The sequence below is a fragment of the Rana temporaria genome, chromosome 7 (genome assembly GCF_905171775.1).
Source record: "Rana temporaria chromosome 7, aRanTem1.1, whole genome shotgun sequence".
Lineage (NCBI taxonomy): Eukaryota > Metazoa > Chordata > Amphibia > Anura > Ranidae > Rana > Rana temporaria.
This window is the reverse complement of record NC_053495.1, coordinates 161,167,594-161,190,229: the sequence shown is the minus strand read 5'-3', so window position 1 is coordinate 161,190,229 and position 22,636 is coordinate 161,167,594. Positions and strand designations below refer to the sequence as shown.

General features: G+C 43.3%; 1 protein-coding gene across 1 annotated transcript in view; it reads right to left on the bottom strand.

The window, feature by feature from the left end:
* The window catches only part of LAMC2 (laminin subunit gamma 2), a 76,582-nt gene that overhangs the window by 42,679 nt on the left and 11,267 nt on the right, over positions 1 to 22,636 (bottom strand). The window contains exons 3-10 of the mRNA XM_040360321.1: positions 20,842 to 20,959; positions 18,438 to 18,539; positions 16,906 to 17,042; positions 10,207 to 10,335; positions 8,205 to 8,394; positions 3,038 to 3,150; positions 626 to 844; positions 356 to 538 (exon numbers count right to left, since the gene is read on the bottom strand). Coding sequence (XP_040216255.1) covers positions 356 to 538; positions 626 to 844; positions 3,038 to 3,150; positions 8,205 to 8,394; positions 10,207 to 10,335; positions 16,906 to 17,042; positions 18,438 to 18,539; positions 20,842 to 20,959 — 1,191 coding nt within the window. The remainder of the gene's footprint in view (positions 1 to 355; positions 539 to 625; positions 845 to 3,037; positions 3,151 to 8,204; positions 8,395 to 10,206; positions 10,336 to 16,905; positions 17,043 to 18,437; positions 18,540 to 20,841; positions 20,960 to 22,636) is intronic.

Below are 22,636 nucleotides of genomic sequence, written 5' to 3'. Positions count from 1 at the left end.
AGTGTACTGCGCTCGGTATATGCCGGCGCAGTGGTTCAAACACAGCGCGGGAAGCGGAGATCGAGCGGGGAGGACACCACGATGGCCGCAGAAGGACGCCAGACCAGACGAGGCCGCCGATGGACGCGATGGACAACGGGCAGGACGCGATGGACGACGGGCAAGACACCGGCGAGGGGCATCCAAACTAAGTATTTTATTTTTTTCCAGGAATTTTCCTTCAAGTTCAGGGGTGCGCGCTATATGCCGGGGCGCTTTATAGCCAGATAAATACAGTAATAAATATTTAATTTGGGGTTTATTACCAATTTAACACAAAATAAGAACATTTCATAAGTACGGCATTGCTTCTCACCACTCAGTCCCACAGGACAGTAGTCACACACGGGCTCTTGGGTTTCTGGAGACAACGAGCAACCAACCCCAGCACTGCATGGACATGGCAGGCACCTCTGGGGGTCACGAGGGTCATTATACTGCCCATTAGGACAGTCAGCGCAGTCATTATTCTGATTCTCATCTCCGGAGTAACAGTCACCTAATAATAATTTCCAAGATGAAACATATGAGTATATATGAACATAACTGGAGTAATCAGCGGACAAGAAAGCAATTTTATATTTACCAGTTTCTGGATCACATAGACCCCCTCCTTGGCATTTGCATGCGACACAAGGGCTGAAGGGACCCAGCGCAGGAGACTCCCTGCGATACCCTGGGGCACATTGTTCACAGTAATGGCCCTTATATCCAACAGGGCATTCACATTTTTCCACCCAGGGCGCTGGCACCCCAGGACCGGGATGAGCAGAAACAAGGGTGATGCTTTGGAGATACCCAGTGCCTGTGAAATGTAAGAAGGACAGAGATTACACCACAGAAACAGTACTCTGTGCCTAACGGGCACAATTAAGTCAATATGGACCAGATTCTACAACGGTCATGGATCAGCCTTTCTCAATCTCATTACTCTTGAAGAGTGGTTTCCAAACTGCGGCCCAATGGCCAGACGCAGCATTTTTCTTGCTTTTATTCTGCACTTGGGGTTCTGTTATATTCACTGACACCAATGAAGGGCCCAATTCCTCCCAATGACAACAACGATGGAGCACAGTTTCCCCCAATAACACCAGCAATGGGGCCCAATAAGCACAATGATGGGGCATAATTCCTCCCAATGACACCAACAATAGAGTCCAATGACACCAATGATGGAGCACAATTCCTCCCAATGACACCAACAATAGAGTCCAATGACACCAATGATGGGGCACAATTCCTCCCAATGATACCAACAATGGAGTCCAATTACACCAATGATGTAGCACAGCTCCTCCCAATGACACCAATAATGGAGTCCAATGACACCAATGATGGAGCACAGTTCCTCCCAATGACACCAACAATGGAGTCCAATGATACCAATGATGGAGCACAGCTCCTCCCAATGACACCAACAATGGAGTCCAATGACACCAATGATGGAGCACAGTTCCTCCCAATGACACCAACAATAGAATCCAATGACACCAATGATGGAGCACAGTTCCTCCCAATGACACCAACAATGGAGTCCAATGACACCAATGATGGAGCACAGTTCCTCCCAATGACACCAACAATGGAGTCCAATGACACCAATAATGGAGCACAGTTCCCCCACACTGACACAAACGATGTAGTCCACTGACACCAATGATGGAGCACAGCTCCTCCCAATGACACCAACAATGGAATCCAATGACACCAATGATGGAGCACAGTTCCTCCCAATGACACCAACAACGGGGCCCAAAGACATCAATGATGGGGCACAATTCTTACAACTGACACCAATGATGTGGAATTTTTTACTTCCATTGACGCTGGGACATTTTGTACTCCTGATTGCCACAGTCCGTCCGTCCCCCCCCCCCCCCAGACTGAAAAGACAGTAAACTGGCCCTTTGTTGGAAAAAGTTTGGAGACCCCTGCCCTAGAGGAACTTTTCAGTTCTTAGGGAAATGCCCCTTAAAGTAGTTGTCATGGTGCCACATGGTGCCACTCTTACAGACAGCTCAAAATATAATTTGTGTAATGCAACTGGTTCTGCCCCCTGGTGATGGAGCCAGAATTATGTAGACAGCGGGGATAGGGATCTGTATATGGAGGTTTTCAAAGTATACATCTTTTTATATATATATATGTTGAACCAGATGGATTTTTGTCTTTCTTCAACTTCACTAACTATGTGACTGTTTAACTATGTAAGGTGGGGGGCAATCAACTACAGCTCAATGAACCCCTAACAACATCTGGATGAACCCCAGAGTCCAATAGAACTCTAGTGAGCATGACTGACACTGCAAAGAACATTATGGAAAAGGTAATTTGCAAGGATTACTGTTGCATATTCCTACCTTTTGTTATTCTGAAGAAATTCCTGTGTGTTTGTCTGTGTCCATAGTGTAAGTGAATCTAATGGGAGTAGTTTCATAATTATCAATCAGCTGCTGCACCTGCAGGGTTCTAATCAAAAAAGTGGCAGGGTCTGCATCCCTTTAGACATGATTTCCTATTGGAAGTATCTCATCAAAAATGACATGAATGTTGCTGGGGATGCCTGAAATCTGACTTGTATCTTAGTGCAGACTTCTGGGAAAATCAGTGAGCCAATCACACAAGCAGGAAATTATGTTTCTGGGGGACATTCTGCGTACAGAACCCCTCCAGGTAGCCATATTGCATTTTACAGAAAATGACAGAGCTGCAGATTGAAAGGGAAAGGTAATTTTTACAATATGACTTCTGTCGCATTTGTATACGCTATATTATTTTTTTTCATTTGCTATTTTTTTCCAAAGAAAGTGGAGTTACCCTTTAAATAAAGTGTAATTTTGTGACAATAAAGTGGAAAAAAAGTCAACAAAACAATGTGATGCTTTGTAACAGCATATCGCACCGCCCCTCACTGTACATCAGTGTACGCGTTCCAGCATGCTGGCTGGTGTGAATAAGCGCAATGTTTGTGTTGATGATAAATGTTTTCATTACTTACTGTACTCTCCATAAGTGGAACGAATACGCAGGGCGGTCACATTGCTTAAAAGGCGTCGGAAGTCAAAATGACTAATACGAGGAGTCCATGGGCTGACAGACAGCTCATCCAATCTGTTACAGCAACAAATCAATGAGACAATTAAGAATACAACATGCCACAATGTGTTGCAGCTTCAACATATGAAGTATTCATCCCCTCTGTCACACACTGCTGTTTATCTTCACTTATTGCGCGGACTGCATAATATACACTATGGGCCAGATTCTCGTAGTCGCGCGTAACTTTGTGCGGGCGTAACGTATCTGATTTACGTTACGCCTCCGCAACTTAGACGGGCAAGTGCAGTATTCTCAAAGCACTTGCTCCGTAAGTTGCGGAGGCGTGGCGTAAATCGGCCGGCGTAAGCCCACCTAATTCAAATTTGGATCAGGGGGGCGTGTTTTATGTAAAACTACTGTGACCCGACGTGATTAACGTTTTTGCGGAACGGCGCATGCGCCATCCGTGGAATTTCCCAGTGTGCATTGCTCCAAAGTACGCCGCAAGGACGTCATTGGTTTCGACGTGAGAGTAAATGACGTCCAGCCCCATTCACGGACGATTTACGTAAACGACGTAACTTTTTCAAATTTCGACGCGGGAACGACGGCCATACTTAACATTGGTGCGCCGCATATACGCCTCATATAGCAGGGGCAACTATACGCCGGGAAAAGCCTAACGTAAACGTTGTAACTTTACTGCGTCGGCCGCGCGTACGTTCGGGAATTCGCGTATCTCGCTAATTTGCATACTCAACGCAGAAATCGACGGAAGCGCCACCTAGAGGTCAACAAAAAAATGCAGTTAAGATCCGACGGCGTAAGAGACTTACGCCTGTCGGATCTAATGGATATCTATGCGTAACTGATTCTAAGAATCAGGCGCATAGATACGACGGGTCGGATTAGGACTTACGACGGCGTACATGGTGCTGCGCCGTCGTAAGTCCTTTTAGAATCTGGCCCTATATTGTCAAAAGTATTGGGACACCTGCCTTTACATGCACATGAACTTTAATGGCATCCCGGTCTTCCTCTGTAGGGTTTAATGTTGAGTTGCAGCTATAACAGCTTCAACTCTTCTGGGAAGACTGTCCACAAGGTCTAGGAGTGTGTCTATGGGAATGTTTGACCATTCTTCCAGAAGCACATTTTTTAAGTCAGGCGCTAATGTTGGATGAGAAGGGCTAGCTCACAGTCTTCACTCTATTTCATTTCAAAGGTGTTCTATCGGGTTGAGGTCAGGACTCTGTGCAGGCCAGTCTAGTTTCTCCACCCCAAACTCACTCATCCATGTCTTTATGGACCTTGCTTTCTGCACTGGTGCACAGTTATGTTGGAACAGGAAGGGGACATCTCCAAACTGTTCCTACAAAGTTGGAAGCATAAAATTGTCCAAAATGTCTTGGTATGCTGATGTCTTAAGAGGCCCCTTTACTGGAACTAAGGGACCAAGCCCAACCCCTGAAAAACAACCCCACTCCATAATCCCCCACCCACCAAATGATTTGGACCAGTGAGCGAAGTAAAGTCCATAAAGACATGCAGCTAGATTCACATAGAGTTAGGCCGGCGTATCAGTAGATACGCCGACCTAACTCGGAATCTGCGCCGACCTAAGTTTAAGTGTATTCTCAAACTGAGATACACTTAAACCTATCTAAGATAGGACGGCTTGCGGCTTGTGGGGTGCAATGTTTAGGCTGGCCTCTAGGTGGGGCTTCCATTGCGGTCGGCGTAGAATATGTAAATCACTAGATACGCCTATTCACGAACGTACGCCCGGCCGACGCAGTACAGATACGCCGTTTACGTAATGCATTATCAGGCCTAAAGTTATTCCAACAAATAGTTGGAATAGTAATGTTAAAGTATGGCCGCCGTTCCCGCGTCGAAATCCGTGAATAGGGATTTACGTTATTTACGTCCATGTCGAAACCAATAGGCCCGTGCGGCGTACATTGCCGCAATGCACACTGGGATATGTAGGCGGACGGCGCATGCGCCGTTCCAAAAAAAGTCAATCACGTCAGGTCAAGCCCTCTCAGCTAAATTTGAATTAGGCGCCATTACGCCCGCCTGATTTAAGCTACGTCGCCGTAACTTAGCAGGCAAGTACTTTGTGAATCATGTATTTGCCTCGCTAACTTACGGCGGCGTAGTGTAAACACGATACGCTACGCCGCCGCAAAGTTAGGACACCCTCTCTGAATCTAGCTAATGGATGAGAGAGTTTGGGGTGGAGGAACTTGACTGGCCTCAACCCAATGGAACACCTTTGGGATGAAAGAGTGGAGACTGCGAGCCAGGCCTTCATCAGTGCCTGACCTCACAAATGCGCTTCTGGTCAAACATTCCCATAGACACACTCCTAAACCTCATGAACAGCCTTCCCAGAAGAGTTGAGGCTGTTATTGCTGTATACTGTATGGCTAGATTATTTTCATTGAACGGTGGAGGAAAAATTGCAGGAATCCCATCAGTTTGTCACCAGTAAAGGTGTAAATTGTCAATGCTGCTTGCAATGTCACCTGTAGCTTTTACTGGTGTTAAGATCACCTGCTTGGTACTCATTCTCTTGCCAGTGTTTCACGCTGTTTAAAGTGCACCGGTCAAGAGAGAATTGTGGTCTACCATTGCTAACATCCACTTTGGAAAATGAGTTCCATGACTGTCATGTGAACGTGTTGACTTCAATGCTTTTAGAGTCAGTAGCCTGGATTGAGTATAGAGACAAAGGGCGAGATTCTGAAAGGACTTACGACGGCGCAGCGCCATCTACGCCGTCGTAAGTCCGAATCCGACCCGTCGTATCTATGCGCCTGATTCCTAGAATCAGTTATGCATAGATATCCATTAGATCCGACGGATCTTAACTGCATTTTTTTTTGACCGCTAGGTGGCGCTTCCATCGATTTCCGCGTTTAGTATGCAAATTAGCTAGATACGCGAATTCCCGAACGTACGCGCGGCCGACGCAGTAAAGTTACGACGTTGACGTTAGGCTTTTCCCGGCATATAGTTGCCCCTGCTATATGAGGCATAAGTGCGGCGTAACAATGTTAAGTATGGCCGTCGTTCCCGTGTCGAAATTTGAAAAAGTTACGTCGTTTGCGTAAGTCGTCCGTGAATGGGACTGGACATCATTTACGTTCACGTCGAAACCAATGACGTCCTTGCGGCGTACTTTGGAGCAATGCACACTGGGAAATTCCACAGACGGTGCATACGCCGTTCCGCAAAAACGTCAATCACGTCGGGTCACAGTAGTTTTACATAAAACACGCCCTCCTGATCCAAATTTGAATTATTTACGATTTACGCTACGCCGCCGCAACTTACGGAGCAAGTGCTTTGAGAATACAGCACTTGCCCGTGTAAGCTGCGGAGGCGTAACGTAAATCAGATACGTTACGCCCGCATAATTTTACGCGGCTGTACGTGAATCCGGCCCAAAGAATAGGGCCATTTACAACTTACTCCTTCCCTGATTCTGTAAAGCCACATTCCTTGGTGACAATGTAATGTTAAATGGATAAGGTTCTTAGTCACAGATTAATAATGTAGCAGTAGAAATGTAACTGATTAGAACACTGTGAAGCTTAAAGGGGTTGTAAAGGTTTGTTTTTTATTTTCTAAATAGGTTCCTTTAACCTCTTCCAGACCTTAGGTGTTTTTCAGATTCGGTGTTTGCAAGACTAAAACTGTTTTTTCTGCTAGAAAATTACTTAAAACCCCCAAACATTATATATTTTTTTTTCTAACACCCTAGAGAATAAAATAGTGGTCATTCCAATACTTTTTGTCACACCGTATTTGCGCAGCGGTCTTTTTTTTGGAAAAAATTCACTTTTTTGAATAAAAAAATTAGACAACAATAAATTTGGCCCAATTTTTTTATATATTTTGAAAGATAATGTTACGCCGAGTAAAATGATGCCCAACATGTCACGCTTAAAAATTGCGCCCGCTCGTGGCATGGCGTCAAACTTTTACCCTTAAAAATCTCGATAGGCGATGTTTAAAAAATTCTAGAGATTGTATTTTTTGAGCTACAGAGTAGCTCTAGGGCTATAATTATTGCTCTCGCTCTAACGATCGCGGCGATACCTCACTTGTGTGATTTGAACACCGTTTTCATATGCGGGCGCTACTCGCGTATGTGTTTGCTTCTGCGCGCGAGCTCGTCGGGACGGGGCGCTTTAAAAAATTTTTTTTTTTGTTTTCTTATTTATTTTTATTTATTTTATTATTTTTTACACTGAAAAAAATAATAATAATAATTTGATCACTTTTATTCCTATTACAAGGAATGTAAACATCGCTTTGGGCTTAAATGCAAAAAATAAAAAAAAAATAAAAAATGTAATTTTTTCAAATGACCAAAAAAAAAATTTGTCTCTTTAAGAGGCTGGGCGGGACTGACGTTTTGACGTCACTTCCGCCCAGCCGAGCTATGGGGACGGGCGAAGGAGATTTTTCCTTCAGTCTCGTCCCCGCTCACCAGCCGACAGCATCCGATCGCCTCCGCCGCTACCGACGGCTCCGGTAAGCGGCGGAGGGCGCGGGAGAGCGGCGGGAGGGCCCCTCTCCCGCCACCGATAACGGCGATCTCGTGGTGAATCCGCCGCAGAGAGCGCCATTATCGGATTCCAGACCGCGCACACTAAAAATGGATACCTCGGTTGTGACAGCAGCTGCTGCCGTTACCGAGATATCCATCTTTAAAAATAGGACGTACATCGTCGTGCGCAGGTCTGGAAGTGGTTAAGCTAGTACATTGTTGGTTCACTTACCTTTTCCTTCCATTTCCCTTCTAATTTTTTTTCTTTGTTTTCTTTGTCTGAATTTCTCACTAATCCCCAGCCATAACATGGGGGAAAGCTTACTGAGGAGAAACAGGAAGTGAGCAATTCAGACAAAGAAAAAACACATTTAGAAGGGAAATCGAAGGAAAAGTTTAGTGAACCAACAATGCACTAGCTTAGAGGAACCTATTTAGAAAATAAAAAACGAACCTTAAGTAGACAGGTGGACATTGAAAGATTTATAGAACGGCACATACTACAAATGTTACAGCTACCTGAAGAAATAATGCGATCATGGCAATACTATCAGCTCACCGGAATGTGTAGGTTTGAGGTAATCTGCAGGGAAGGGCAGTTTTGGATGAGGTAAGAGGGGCAGTAACTCTCAGGCCTCCTCCTTCTAGTATAATATCTTCAAAGCCAGCCCTATGACGGCCTCGATCCACACGGAAGCTGATGGTCAGCACTTGACCATAACTATTAGATTGGTCCCCTAAGAACATTCCTGTAAGAAAATGAGGCTTAGATTAAGGATTATGTCCCAGAACCAGGTCAGTTACTCAGCAAGTAAAGCAGAATACTCTTAGGTACAAAGGACCGACAGCTATAAACGTTCCACCCTGCTCATTAGACCTAATAGACACTGTGGCCCAGATTCACGTAGGAGATACGGCGGCGTATCTCCAGATACGCCGTCGTATCTCTGAGTCTGAGGCGTCGTATCTTGGCGCCTGATTCAAAGAATCAGATACGCCAGAATTTCTCTAAGATACAACCAGCGCAAGTCTCCTACGCCGTCGTATCTTAACTGCATATTTACGCTGGCCGCTAGGGGCGTGTACACTGATTTACGCCTAGAATATGTAAATCAGCTAGATATGCCTATTCACAAACGTACGCCCGGCCGTTGCAGTACAGATACGCCGTTTACGTTAGGCTTATCCGGCGTAAAGTTACCCCTGCTATATGAGGCGCAGCCAATGTTAAGTAAGGACATCGGGCCAGCGTCAAATTTTCCGTCGATTACACCGTTTGCGTAAGTCGTTCGCGAATAGGGCTGTGTGTCATTTACGTTCACGTCTAAAGCATTGGCTTTTTGCGGGTTAATTTGGAGCATGCGCACTGGGATACATCATTTACGTGGGGTCACAATAAATTAACATAAAACACGCCCACATGTTCCATATTTGAATTAGGCGGGCTTACACCGGCCTATTTACGATACGCCGCCGCAACTTTGCTTTGAGAATACTGCACTTGCCTGTCAAAGTTGCGGAGGCGTAGCGTAAATAGGATACGTTACGCCTGCTCACAAATACGCGCTCCCTACGTGAATCTGGCCCAGTATCTATTGTTATTTCAGTGGCGTCACACATTTAAAGGCCAAGTTTGCCTTTTCTAAAAAAGTAGCCTATACAGTCAAGGGGCCAGTAGTTCTTAAAATTGAAGGACTTAGGCTGCATTCACACCTAGGCGTACAAAATCGCCGCGATTTGTGGCGACAAAACGCCGCGATTGTGAATGCAGCCTCACCCCCTCTATGGAGATGGTTCACATCGCCTATGCCGAACGCCGAAAGCCACCTGAAAAAAAGGTCCGGGACTTTTTGTCAGGCGGCAGGCGTACGGCATTCGGCGTTCGGCGTGGAGATGTGAACCATCTCCATAGAGGGCAATGTGTTTTCATCCCTCCAGCGTCTCGGGGCTGCTGCGGCGTCACACTACAGGCGACAAAACGCCTAGGTGTGAATGGGGGGCTTAAGAATAAATGGTTGTGGAACTAATTATTTGAGTTTCCATTATTTCCTATGGGGAAATTTGCTTTGATATACAAGTGCTTTGGATTACAAGCATGCTTCTGGAATGAATTATGATCGCAATCCAAGGTTTTACTGTAATGGGAAAATAATGAAAATCTTGGCATCTTCACTGTGGCAAAATGTTAGGACCTCACCACTTGCTTATTTTTCTTACAATAAAATATAAATTGTTAGGGAAATTGGTCTAATTTTAAAATATTACATATTACCTTAGTTGTAATATTACAACTGTCAAATTAGGGACGAGATACCATCTAGACTCAGCCATGTAGCTGCATTGAATCAACAATGAAAAGGAACACATTTATCTAAACATACTTTTCATTTCAATAACTCTTCTCCCTCCATCAGGTCAGATAATGCTTCCTGACCTGATGATAAGGGGAAGGTTTTTTAAAATGAACTCCCGAGATAAATCAACATGTTTAAAAATTTAAGAGAAACACCAAACACATGAAAAATCTACCATTAGCACAAATAAGTGTACTTTGACCCTACCTGGGGCATTAAAATAAAGGGGCTCCAGCTGTCGTGATGCAAGATACACCTCTTTCTGGTGGCGGGACATCCGTATGGGGACTGATGCTGGAGAACCATCCTTAAGGACTGCTGTCCAACCTTCTACATCTATAGGAAATATAAGACATATAATATCAGACAGACACAAGAGAATAATTGCCTGAAGCAGAGAACATGGACAGGGAGAGTATACCTGTAGATCTAAATCTCTCATTAATTTTAAAATTATTGTAATTTCATAAGACATAAAGTGATACTATTTTGTTTTTCCTTTTAAAGATACGACATGTTTAATGAATGATATTTTCACTATATGCTGATAATGTATATGCTTTTGTAATACGCTGTTTGTATTGTCCATTAGCTATAAGATCTAAAAATACTGAAAAGTGGATCTTGAAGACGTCCTCTATCTGGACGAAACGTGTTGATCCATACACCTTTTGTCATTTATCTAAGCACAGACAGTTGTATTATATGTCTATGTTTAGAACATAGTGGGCCAGATTCAGAGACAAGATACGATGGCGTATCTCCTGATACGCCGTCGTATCTCTGAGTGCAGGAGGTCGTATCTATGCGCCTGATTCAGAGAATCAGTTACGCATAGATATCCCTAAGAACCGACAGGTGTAAGTGTCTTACACAGTCGTATCTTAGGCTGCATTTTCTGGCTGGCCGCTAGGTGGCGCTTCCGTATGTTTACGCAAGGAATATGCAAATTAGTATTTACGCCGATTCAGAAACGAACGACTGCCCGGCGCTTTTTTTACGTCGTTTGCGTTATGGCTTTTTTCTGGCGTAAAGTTACCCCTGCTATATGAGGGGTATGTGCGGCGTATCCTATGTTAAGTATGGCCGTCGTTCCCGCTTCGAATTTTGAAAATTTTTCGTTGTTTGCGTAAGTCGTTCGCGAATAGGGCTGGACGTCATTTACGTTCACGTCGATTCCAATACGTCCTTGCAACGTACTTTGGCGCAATGGACACTGGGATATTTTACGGACGGCGCATGTTCAAAAAAACGTAAAAAATGCGGGGTCAAGTCAAATTTAAATACAACACGCCCCCAACATCCCCATTTGAATTACGGGGCCTTACGCCGCAACACATACGTTAAGCCGCCATAAATAAGGGCGCAAGTTCTTTCTGAATACAGAACTTGCGCCCAAAGTTACAGCGGCGTAACGTATCGGAGATACGTTACGCCGGAAGAAAGATACGCTCAGGTATCTGAATCCGGCCCAGTATCTTTTATGGACCTTGCACTCCCTTCGTGTTTAAACAATTTTGTATAAATAAAAGATGTTGTGATTTTAATGTCTTAAGCATTTTAAAATCCCCATTTCCCATTGATCTCCACATGGGAAGAGGCGTGGAAATTACCCCTTTATACCTACAGAGCATTTTACCTGCTGAAAGGCAAGAAATAACCCGTAAACATAACATAAGCACTAAATGCCCTACAGAAAGAGTCAAATGTCACAGAAAAACATGTTAAACAATTTTCATAGGTTATTTGAAGTTGGTTTAATATCTTGTAGTTGCTTACAATTAGCTTTTTCACAATGTCAATCTTGGGAAGAACGAAGGTATTTATGATATCCATCAGTATAATCATGGCCGTCTTTAATGCCTCGTACAAACGACCATTTTTCTCGGCAGGAAAAAAAACAAAGTTTTTCCCGACGTGATTCCTCTCCAGCCTGACTTGCATACACACGTTCATGCAAAAAAACGTCCGACCAAAGTGCAGTGATGTACAACACGTACGACGGGACTATAAAGGGGAAGTTTCTTTCAAATGGCGCCACCCTTTTGGGCTGCATACTTGATTCTGAGAATGCACGTTTTTTCTCCCCTCGGAAAAGCATTCACACAACCGTTTTTCGCAAGGAGAAAAAGACTGACGGGAAACACGACGAGAAAAAAGAGAGCTGGTTTAAATTTTTGGGCGGGCAGTTTTTTCGCCGAGAAAACTGCTAGGGAGCATACACACGACCAATATAAAAAATGGCAATTTTCTCGTCGTGAAAAACAGTTGTGTGAACAAGGCATAAGGCAGGGCAAAAGGGGCAGCTGGGCCCTGTCATTGTTGTGGGGCACAAAGCAGCTGTCTCATACTTGCCAACTATCCCAGAATAAATTCTCTTGTCCGTTGAAGTTTTAGCCCTGTGTTGTGTCCTGATATCTTAGTGTGAAGTGCTGCCCAGCTCTGCCCTATTGTTATGTACAAATGACTCATGTGCAGACCCTGGGCCAGATTCTCAGCAGAGTTACGACGGTGTATCTCAGGAAACACCGTCGTATCTCTGTTTTTTGGCCCGGGTATCTATGCAAGTGATTTCTAGAATCATTTTCGCATAGATACGGCCAAGATCCAACAGGTGTAAGTGACTTAGACTGTCGGATCTTAAATGTAATTCGCCGCCGGCCGCTAGGTGGCGTTTACGTTCAGGTCTCATTTGTTTATGCAAATGAGCCTGATACGCCGATTCCCGAACAAATTTGCGTCGCGTAACCTTACGCCAGTCCGCCGTATGCCATGTTAAGTATGGCGTCGGGTCCGCGTCGTCTTTTCCCGTCGGGTACGTTGTTTTCTCAAGTCGTTCTTGAATACGACTTTACGTCAATGACTCACACGTCGGCGTCATTGACGTTTTCCGTCGAGAACTGGAGCATGCGCACTGTGCTATTTTAAGCCCGGCGCATGCGCAGTTCGAACGCCACGGGGCGCGCTTAATTTAAATACAAGCCGCCCCCTGTGAATTACGCGGGGATACGCCGGGCCTTTTACACTACACCGCCACAAACTACGGAGCAAGTGCTTGAGGAATACGGCACTTGCTCCAGTTAGTTGCGGCGGCGTAGTGTAAATGGCTTACGCTACGCCCGCCGCAAAAGTACGAGAATCTGGCCCCCTGTGTTTACATGTAAATAACCGTCATTCGTATTTAAATAATGGGGGAATTCATATTTAAATACCAGAGGCCGGAGGCATTCATATGTAAATAGCTGAGGCAGACAGCATTTATATGTAAATAAAGGCGGTATTCATATGTAAATAAAGGCGGCATTCATATGTATATCATGCCCCTCTGCAGTGAAGAGATGATGTGCTGTAACCTCTAGCAACCAATCAGTGAGCAGTATTACTGTACAGTAATCTCTAGCAACCAATCAACAAGAAGAAATCATGTGCTGTAACCTCTAGCAACGAATCAGTGAGCCGTAATGTGTGCTGTAACCTTTAGCAACCAGTCAGTAAGTGGTAATGATATGTTTTAACCTCTAGCAACCACTACCTGATCTGATACAGTAAACTGATTTTAAGTCTAGCTGATATTTATTGTACGTCTCAGAGCAGGTGGAGAGCAAAATTGCATGGGGGGGGGCCCCCAAGAAAAAAAATTCCCAGGGTTCAATCAACATTAAAGACGGCCCTGAGTATAATTGCGGAATAAGTTTACTTCCACTCTTAATTCGTTTATACAAATTATCTGCAGTTCTGATAAGTAAAATGCAGTGGTAGGATAGAAGTCAACAAATAAAGTGAAAACCTACCCGCTGAGACAAACATGTCCTAAGCAGCTCTCACTAAGGTAAATAGGAAACTTGCTTCCTGACATAACATGTCTAGAGGAAGTTCACACAGCAGTGACATATAGAATACATTGGAAGCTCACAATGGTATAGTCAACCATACCGGAGGCTCACACTGAGTTAATACACTTACAATATAGTAACCTCACAATGGTATAGAGGAGTACTTGTAAAGCTCATGCTGAGGTGAATGATTTGGTAACACTGGAGCATTACCCTTTCATCTTATAGTAAAAATAAATCAAGAAATTTGATCGGTTACTACAGGTAATATCGCCACTTTTGCTTCAGTTTTTAAGAATCAGAGGCAGTCTGATTTTCTGTGATTACAAAAAGAATCTGAGTGTATCAAAGCTATATAGCAGACACTTACAGACTAATGCCGCGTACACACGATCAGGCTTTTGCCCGGCCAAATCTCATCGGAATTCCATCGGAGAAAAATAGAACATGTTCTATATCTAAACTACGATGGAATTCATCAGAATTTTCGATGAAAAAACTCAGACGGGGCTACACACGATGGGAATATCCGATGGAAATAGTCCATCTGACTTTTTCCATCGGAAAATGTTGTCGGAAATTCCAAACGTCAAGAACGCGGTCGTGTACAACACTACGACGAGCCGAGAAAAATTAAGTTCAATGATTCCGAGCAAGCGTCAAATTGATTCCGAGCATGCTTAGGATTTTTGTGTGTCGGAATTGGCTACAGAACTTTTGTTGTCGGAAAAATTGAGAACCAGCTCTCGAACATTTGTCGTCGGAAATTCCGACAGCAAATGTCCGATGGAGCATACATCAGTCGGATTTTCCGACAACAAGCTCACATCGAACATTTGTGGTTGTAAATTCCGACCGTGTGTACGTGGCATTAGACCTCTTTGCTGCCTTTGACACAGTTGACCACCTGCTCCTCCTCAGCAAACTACACTCCCTTGGCCTCCGTGATTCTGCTTTGTCCTGGTTCTCCTCCTACCTATCTCAGCTCACTTTCCGTGTTACTTACAATTCCAGCTCCTCCACTCCTCTTCCTCTTTCTGTTGGGGTACCCCAAGACTCCGTCCTTGGGCCCCTCCTATTCTCGCTCTATACCTCTTCCCTGGGAGAGTTGATAACCTCCCATGGCTTCCAACACCACCTCTATGCCGACGACACCCAGATCTATCTCTCCACTCCTCAACTCACCCCCTCAATCTCCTCACGGATCTCAAACTTACTGAATGACATATCGGCATGGATGTCACAACACTTTCTCAAACTCAATCTTTCTAAAACTGAGCTTGTTATATTTCCTCCATCCCAGTCCCTCCCATGACTTTACCATTAAGATCAACAGCACAACCATTGGTCCCTTCAAACATGCCAGGGTGCTGGGTGTAATCCTTGACTCTGACCTCTCCTTCAGCCTCCACATCCAATCACTGTCTAAATATTGCTGCCTTAACCTCCGCAACATCTCCAGAATTCGCCCCTTCCTGACTAACGACACCACAAAACAACTTATTAACTCATTGGTTATTTCCCGCCTTAACTTTTGCAACTCTCTCCTTAATGGCCTACCCTTAAGCAGGCTACCCCCCTTCAGTCTATCATGAATGCTGCTGCTAGACTAATACACCTTACTAACCGATCCGTGACTGCTGATCCTCTCTGCCAATCCCTTTACTGGCTTCCCCTACCCCACTGTATAAAATTCAAAATACTAACCACAACATACAAGGCCATGCACAACATTGCCCCAGCTACATCACCAACCTCATCTACAGATATTGCCCAAATCTTCCCCTCCACCCCTCCCAGGACCTTCTGCTCTCCAGCTCCCTTTGTTACCTCCTCCCCTGCTCACCTTCAGGACTTCTCCAGAGCTACTCCTATCCTCTGGAACTCCCTTCCTCGGTATGTCCAATCAGCTCCTAACCTGTCCACCTTTAGGAGATCCCTGAAAACTCATTTATTCAGGGAAGCCTATCCCACACCCACCTAACAACTGTCCCTGAGCCACCCCCATCAAATCAGCAGCTACTATCTTTTGTACCACCACCCACTCCCTTTAGAATGTAAGCTCTACGAGCAGGGCCCTCCTGTACCTTCTGCATTGAATTGTATTGTAATTGTGCTGTCCCCCCTCTACATTGTAAAGCGCTCAGTAAACTCTTATAAATCATGTATAATAATAATTTAAGCAAAGTCAAAATTCCTGAGCCCCAATGAAGAGGAAGTCTGTTTGGCCCTGAAACTTGTTGGATTTTTTTTCTCCTATGAAATTATTGTATTAACAAAAACTTTGGATTCTTGGACATTTGTTTGGTGCTCTCATTGTAATGTATATATGTAAACTTGCTCCTTGGTAGAGGTCACATGCCTATTAATGCCTATTAGGTAGCACTGGTAATTATTTCAGTCCCTTTTTACTTCTCATTCACAACTTTATGAATGTATAGCTAAAATGTTTATGCAGTAACTTATTCTGAAAGAAAAGATTTTCAGCACCATAAGTTTATGCCGCGTACACACGATCAGTTCGTCTGATGAAAACGGTCTGATGGACTGTTTTCATCAGACAAACCGATCGTGTGTGGGCCCCATCAGTTTTTTATCCATCAGTCAAAAAACTAGGAACTTGTTTTAAAATTATCTGATGGTTAAAAAAAACGATCGAAAAAAACGATCGTCTGTGGGTACGTCCATCGGTTAAAAATCCATGCATGCTCAGAATCAAGTGGACGCATGCTCGGAATCATTGAACTTCATTTTTCTCAGCACGTCGTGTTTTACGTCACCGCGTTGGACACGATCAGATTTTTAACCGATGGTGTGTAGGCACGACTGATCATCAGTCAGCTTCATCGGATATCTGATGAAAAAATCCATCAGACCGTTTTCATCAGATGAACTGATCGTGTGTACAGGACATTACATAAAGCTAATATGAAGCTCATACAGGTCAGAAGGCTTGCCTTGTAGTCACGTTAGTGTATGTTTTTTGCGCACACAGTGAGACAGTTGCATGACCGTGCTAAATGTGTGTGACAATCTCTTTCTATGTATTCTGCCATATGTAATAGTGACATACCTTTCTCAAAGAGAGACGTGATCTTGACCATGCTGTAATCAGTGGAGCTGTGGCAATTGGACGAGTGACCATAACAGAAACATTGCAAACATCCTTCTGATCGGCCAGCTTGCAGGTCATAATACCCAGGCTTACATCTGAAAGAGAACATAATGGATTTACACAAATTAAATGCAAAATATATAGATAAGTTAGGTTGCCTTCAAATGAATTTCACAATATGGATGACACTGTGTGGAGTCTCTTCTAGTTCCTTCTGTAGCAGAGGTCCATTGATTTGGCTTCAAAGTCAAAAATTGCTCTCATTCCCTAGTGTGTAGCATGGACTTTGCAGGCGCTCGATTCCCACCTGCCTAAAGAATTGCTGAATTATACCCTTTGAAATTCATACATTTTAATTTCTAAATTTATATAGTTTATTTATATAGTTATATATAATAATTATATATTTTACACACACATATATATATATATATATATATATATATATATATATATATATATATATATATAATAAAAATTAAATATATTGCTTTATATAGTTATTTAATTTTATGAAAATATTTAAGGGTATCCTCAGGTTTTTTTTGGTGATTCAGGGGATGAAGCCAGTCTTTTGAAGTTCTCAAATGCTCACCTTGTCGTTCATCTTGTGCATTTGACCAGCAGTGTTTTTGTTATCCTAATTTTCTGAAATTTCTTTTAAGGTACAGCAACACCCTGAGGCATAAAAGGGGCAAGATCATATGACAGGTGGCTGCAGCACTACCCATAAACTGTGTTAAAGAAATGCTTATTCTGATTGCTATAGTTTATATAAAAGTCCTAGTAAAAATAAAAAGATTGCGATCATAGGCTTAGCATAGTGGCAGTATTCCTTGGACATCATTAGCAGTTCACTGTTGGCTTTTCCTTTTTGTCTGGCATTTTTTTTCAACAGTTGTATAGGTCTTTGCTTGCCACACTTTTATTGGGTTATCACAGAAAAGCACAGTTTTAGACTATAAAGCTCTATGCCTCCTTCACCGCTGAAGAAGTCCCCGCCCATAGAGGACGTAACGCGTACGGAAGGAGCGTCGTGACGTCACCCACGGCTATCACTTTGCTCAATATACACTCTGTATACATCGGCACCGATCGTGGTGCCTTCATTGTGAGTGTTTTTTATCTTTTATTACGATTAAATCGTTTATCCAAACGGAGAGCACTATGTTTTGGCATTTGTTTATTGCATGACCTGGGATGACCTATCGGTTTGTCTGTGACGTCTCTACTACTGCTGGATTTGCTGATATTTACACATAAAGTGCATTTGACCCTCCATAATCAAAGGGTCCAGGTGGTGAGGTGAGAGGCCATTTCATGTGGTGGTGGATGTGTGTCTAGCACGTGTGAAGTTACTTACACAGTCATCTGTCTGTTTACATTGGCACTCACTGGAGGTGTACTGCAATTTTATGGACTTTTTATTCATCTTTTATTATTTTATTTGAGCGCTGCACCATCTGTATTTGTTATAAAGCTCCACGTACCTGTCACAACTCTCTCCAGAGACATTGGATTTACAAACACATTTGCCATCTTGGTCACAGTTTTGGCTGCTGCCTGATGGGTCACAAAAGCAGCCCTGGCGTCTAAACATAGAGAGAAGCGCAATTAATATTAATGGAGATGTCTTATTAATAATCTGCATTGATGTTAAACATTTTTTTTACTGTTAATTGAAATCATGACACTCTAATAGTTAATCAGAATAAGCATGTACATGGAAATAAAAGTGTATTCTTAAAGGGCAAGCAAGCTGAAATAACCTTATTTGTATTCAAATAAAAATTTGGACCCCCAGTACCACCCTGTTTCTGAACTTCCAGTTTGTGCTTTTTGCAAATTCTAGTGGCCCCCACTAGGCTCCCTTTCTACAGTGAAGCAAAAGACTTACCATGACTGCTTAGCCTTTGTAACTGGAACTCGTTTATGCTTCTACCGTTCATGCAAAGTCAGTGGCGGCTTGTGCTATATATTTTTTTTTGGGGGGGGGGCGGCAAACAATTCAACCCCCATTGGTCGGTCGGATCACCCTCCCTGAGCCCACCCTTTTTTAAAGCCAATTAAAGCCTTTAGGCTCTAATCGCATGCTTCTAAAGAAAAACAAAAAAAAAACATTGGAATCCATGCGTCTGGCCGATGCTGGGACAAACTCCTCTAGTGCCCTAAGGCAAAGAAAACAAATTGCGCCCACACACCCCCAGGTGTAAGCTTATGAGAAGGAGGGGAAGAGAGAGTACAGCCTGCACCTCCTCCCAGCTCTCTCCTTTTCTTCTTTCTGCTTCCAGCACTGAGCTGACAGAAGTAGTGATGCCACTGTCGTATAGTGGAAGGTTCCTCCATCCCTACAAAACATGCTGCACACCCAGAGCTTCCCCTTCTGCCCACCCTTTTGTACCGGGCCTGCATCCGGCACCATGCATGTAGATTAGGAGCCGGGTGCATGGATTAGGGGGGCGGCACCCCTGTGTCCCGTATGGATGGGCTGCCACTGTGCAAGTGTTCCTAATGTTTTCTTATCTTCTTCTATGCTTCTAGATTGTAAGCTCTAACGAGCAGGGCCCTCTGATCCCTCCTGTATTGATTTGTATTGTGACTGTACTGTCTTCCCTGATGTAAAGCGCTGCGCAAACTGTTGGCGCTATATAAATCCTGTATGATAATAATAATATCCATGTACTGTATTTTCATCTTTGCAACTCTCAAATGTTTAAGGGCTTATACACATCCGTGGCTGTGTTATATGATGTGCACTGTGAAGGAAGCAGTTGCAATGTACTGCAATGAAGCATCAAGCTTTTTACTTTTTTTTTTCCAACGACCCTCACCTACTGTGATCACACACAGCAGGAGCCCAGTAGCGGGTACCATGGACTCGATGTCCACTGGCACCTGCCGATTAGACAGTACACAAGCAGAACAGCAATCTGCCTATGTGAATAAGGAAAATTGCCATTCTGACAAAAGGGAATGTAAAGCACGAACATGGATCAATGCCTTACCCTAGTCAAAGCACCTCCCACACAGTAAGTAAAACACATTTAACCCTTTGATCTCCCCTGCTGTTAACTCCTTTCCAGCAAGTGTCATTAGTACAGTTACAGTGCATTTTTTTTAGCACAAACCAATCAATATACCCCAATTGGGATTTTTTTTTTTTACCAAAAATATGTAGCAGAATACATATTGGCCCAAACTGATGAAGAAATTTGATTTTTTGTTTTTAATTTATTGGGTATGTTTTATAGCAGAAAGTAAAAAATATATATTTTTTCAAAATTGTCAGTCTTTTTTTGTTTATAGCGCACAAAATAAAAAACGCAGAGGTAATTAAATACCACCAAAATAAAGCTCTATTTAGGTGGTATGTAAAGGGGATGCATAGAAGGAACCTAATCATAATACGACAACAACTGCAAATTCTAGGTTTGTAAAAATATAAATATTTGACCTGAGGCTTCCAACCATATATATCAAGGGTGTCAAACTCAATTTCATCATGAGTCGCATCAGCATTATGATTGCCCTCAAAAGGGCCGGTTGTATCTGTAAGATTAGATGTCCAGTGCATCGCCTCCCCTTACATTAGATGTCCAGAGCCACCCCACCATCAGAAGTTGAGTCCCCCACTCTCCCTTACATCATAGTGCACCCCCTTTCCTTTGCTGCTGCTGGGAAGAAGCTGGATGCATTGCTTGAAAGCAGAAAGTAAGGGTCTAGAGGAGGGATGGAGCTCTCCGGCAGCTGCAGAAGAGGTGTGAGGGCCAGATGAAATGGCGTTGAGGGCCGGATTTAGCCTGCGGGCCTTGTCTTTGACACCTGTGATCTACATGATATACTGCCTGCTTGACTGACAAAAATATTTCAAAGCTTGATGTTTTACAAATTTACCTGCAACCACTGTAAGTAAGTGAATGAAAACCAGGCTGGCACCGGTCACACTTCTCACCCATCACCCCAGGCTTACAGCTGCACCGTCCATAGTTATCACACTGGGTATTAAGGGAGCCTGTAAGGGTCAAATAATAGACGTTACAATAAAATCATTGATGTGTCTCCTCTTTTCCGAACATTTGTTTGATTTTCCAATTGCTAGTGGAGATCAATCAAGGTTTGTTTTTAACCAAAAATTTGAAAGAGCGGGATGGAAATTATTTTCTTGACCAAGCAAATTTCTAACCCTGAATGTGGTTTTTGTTTGGGAAATTACCTTTATTCCAAAGCTCAATGCTAAAGGCAAACAAGCCATGCAAATGAGGCGTGACCCCATGCAAATGATGGGCTGAGGCTTAGACAGATACGTATAATGAACGGCGCATGCGCCGTCCCGTGGACACATCCCAGTGCGCATGCTCAGAATCACGTCGGATCTACTCCCTAAGATACGACGGATCACTGCCTATGGCATGAACGTATCCTACGCCCAGCCATATTCACGTCCAACGTAAACAACGTAAAATACGACGGCTTGAGTTCCCTAGTGCAGACCTTTGCATGGATGCTGCTGAGTTACACCTCCTTTATGGGGCATAACTTTACGCCGGACGTATGACTTTACGCGCACTGCGTCAGACGGACGTACGTTCGTGAATCGGCGTATCTCCCTCATTTGCATATGTGAATAGAAAATCAATGGGTGCGCCAAATACGTCCAGCGTAAATATGCGCCCACTCTACCCCGGCGTAGGCAAGTTACGTCGGCCTATCTTCAGGCGTATCTAGTTTTGTGGGCACGGCGCACAGATACGACGGCGCATATTTGCACTTACGCGGCGTATCTCGAGATACATCGGCGCAAGTGCTTTGTGAATCCGGGCCTAAGAAGGTATGCTTGATTGAATGTAAACAAAACAAATTGTTTAGATAGGGCTTCCAACTACAATGTTGGTAAATCTAAAGGAGAGTGTATGGCGATTACACAGTCAGACTGCAACATACAGTATATGGCTGGTTTAAAAAAGCTCACCACTAGGATCCAAATGTCAGCCCAAGTTATATCTTTGAAAATTATTGAGGCATATTTATTACACTATAAGAAAAAATATGTTAATAACCCCAGCTACTAGTCAGATGTCACTCTTCATGGATTAAATTGTATGCACAACACCACTTGCAATGAACCTATTCATATATTCGATACCTTGTGCTTAAAAACGGCAGCCTAATGGCATAAATTTGGTATCATAGCTCTCCAGTGTTCCAAAAGCCATATGCACATTTTTATGCATAGCCAAAAAAATATATAGTTTTGGACAGGGAAGGAAGAATTTGAATCTTCATCAAGGTTTTATTGATGTGTGTGTTCTGCTAGGTACCCTTTCTATCTGTCCTGGTGACCATTGTCATTGAGACTGAAAGATATGGGAAATCCAAAAAGTTATAGGTGTACTCAGAACAAGGGGTGAAGGGAAATCCTCCATAAGTTGTTTGTTTTTTGCCTTGACATAAACTATAAAACCAGGTGTCTATAAACTAATAAAACATACAGTGCTTGCTATAAACATACAACAGGGCCTTGTGCAGAATTATTTTGTAGACCTAATCTAGTAAAATTGGACATAATGATATACCAGACTACTGATACTATCACTTTGGTAATATTAAGGAAGACATGAACCTTATTTTAATTATGGTTCAGAAGATAAGGGAACAGGATGGATTTTGTTAAAAACGATTACTAACATTC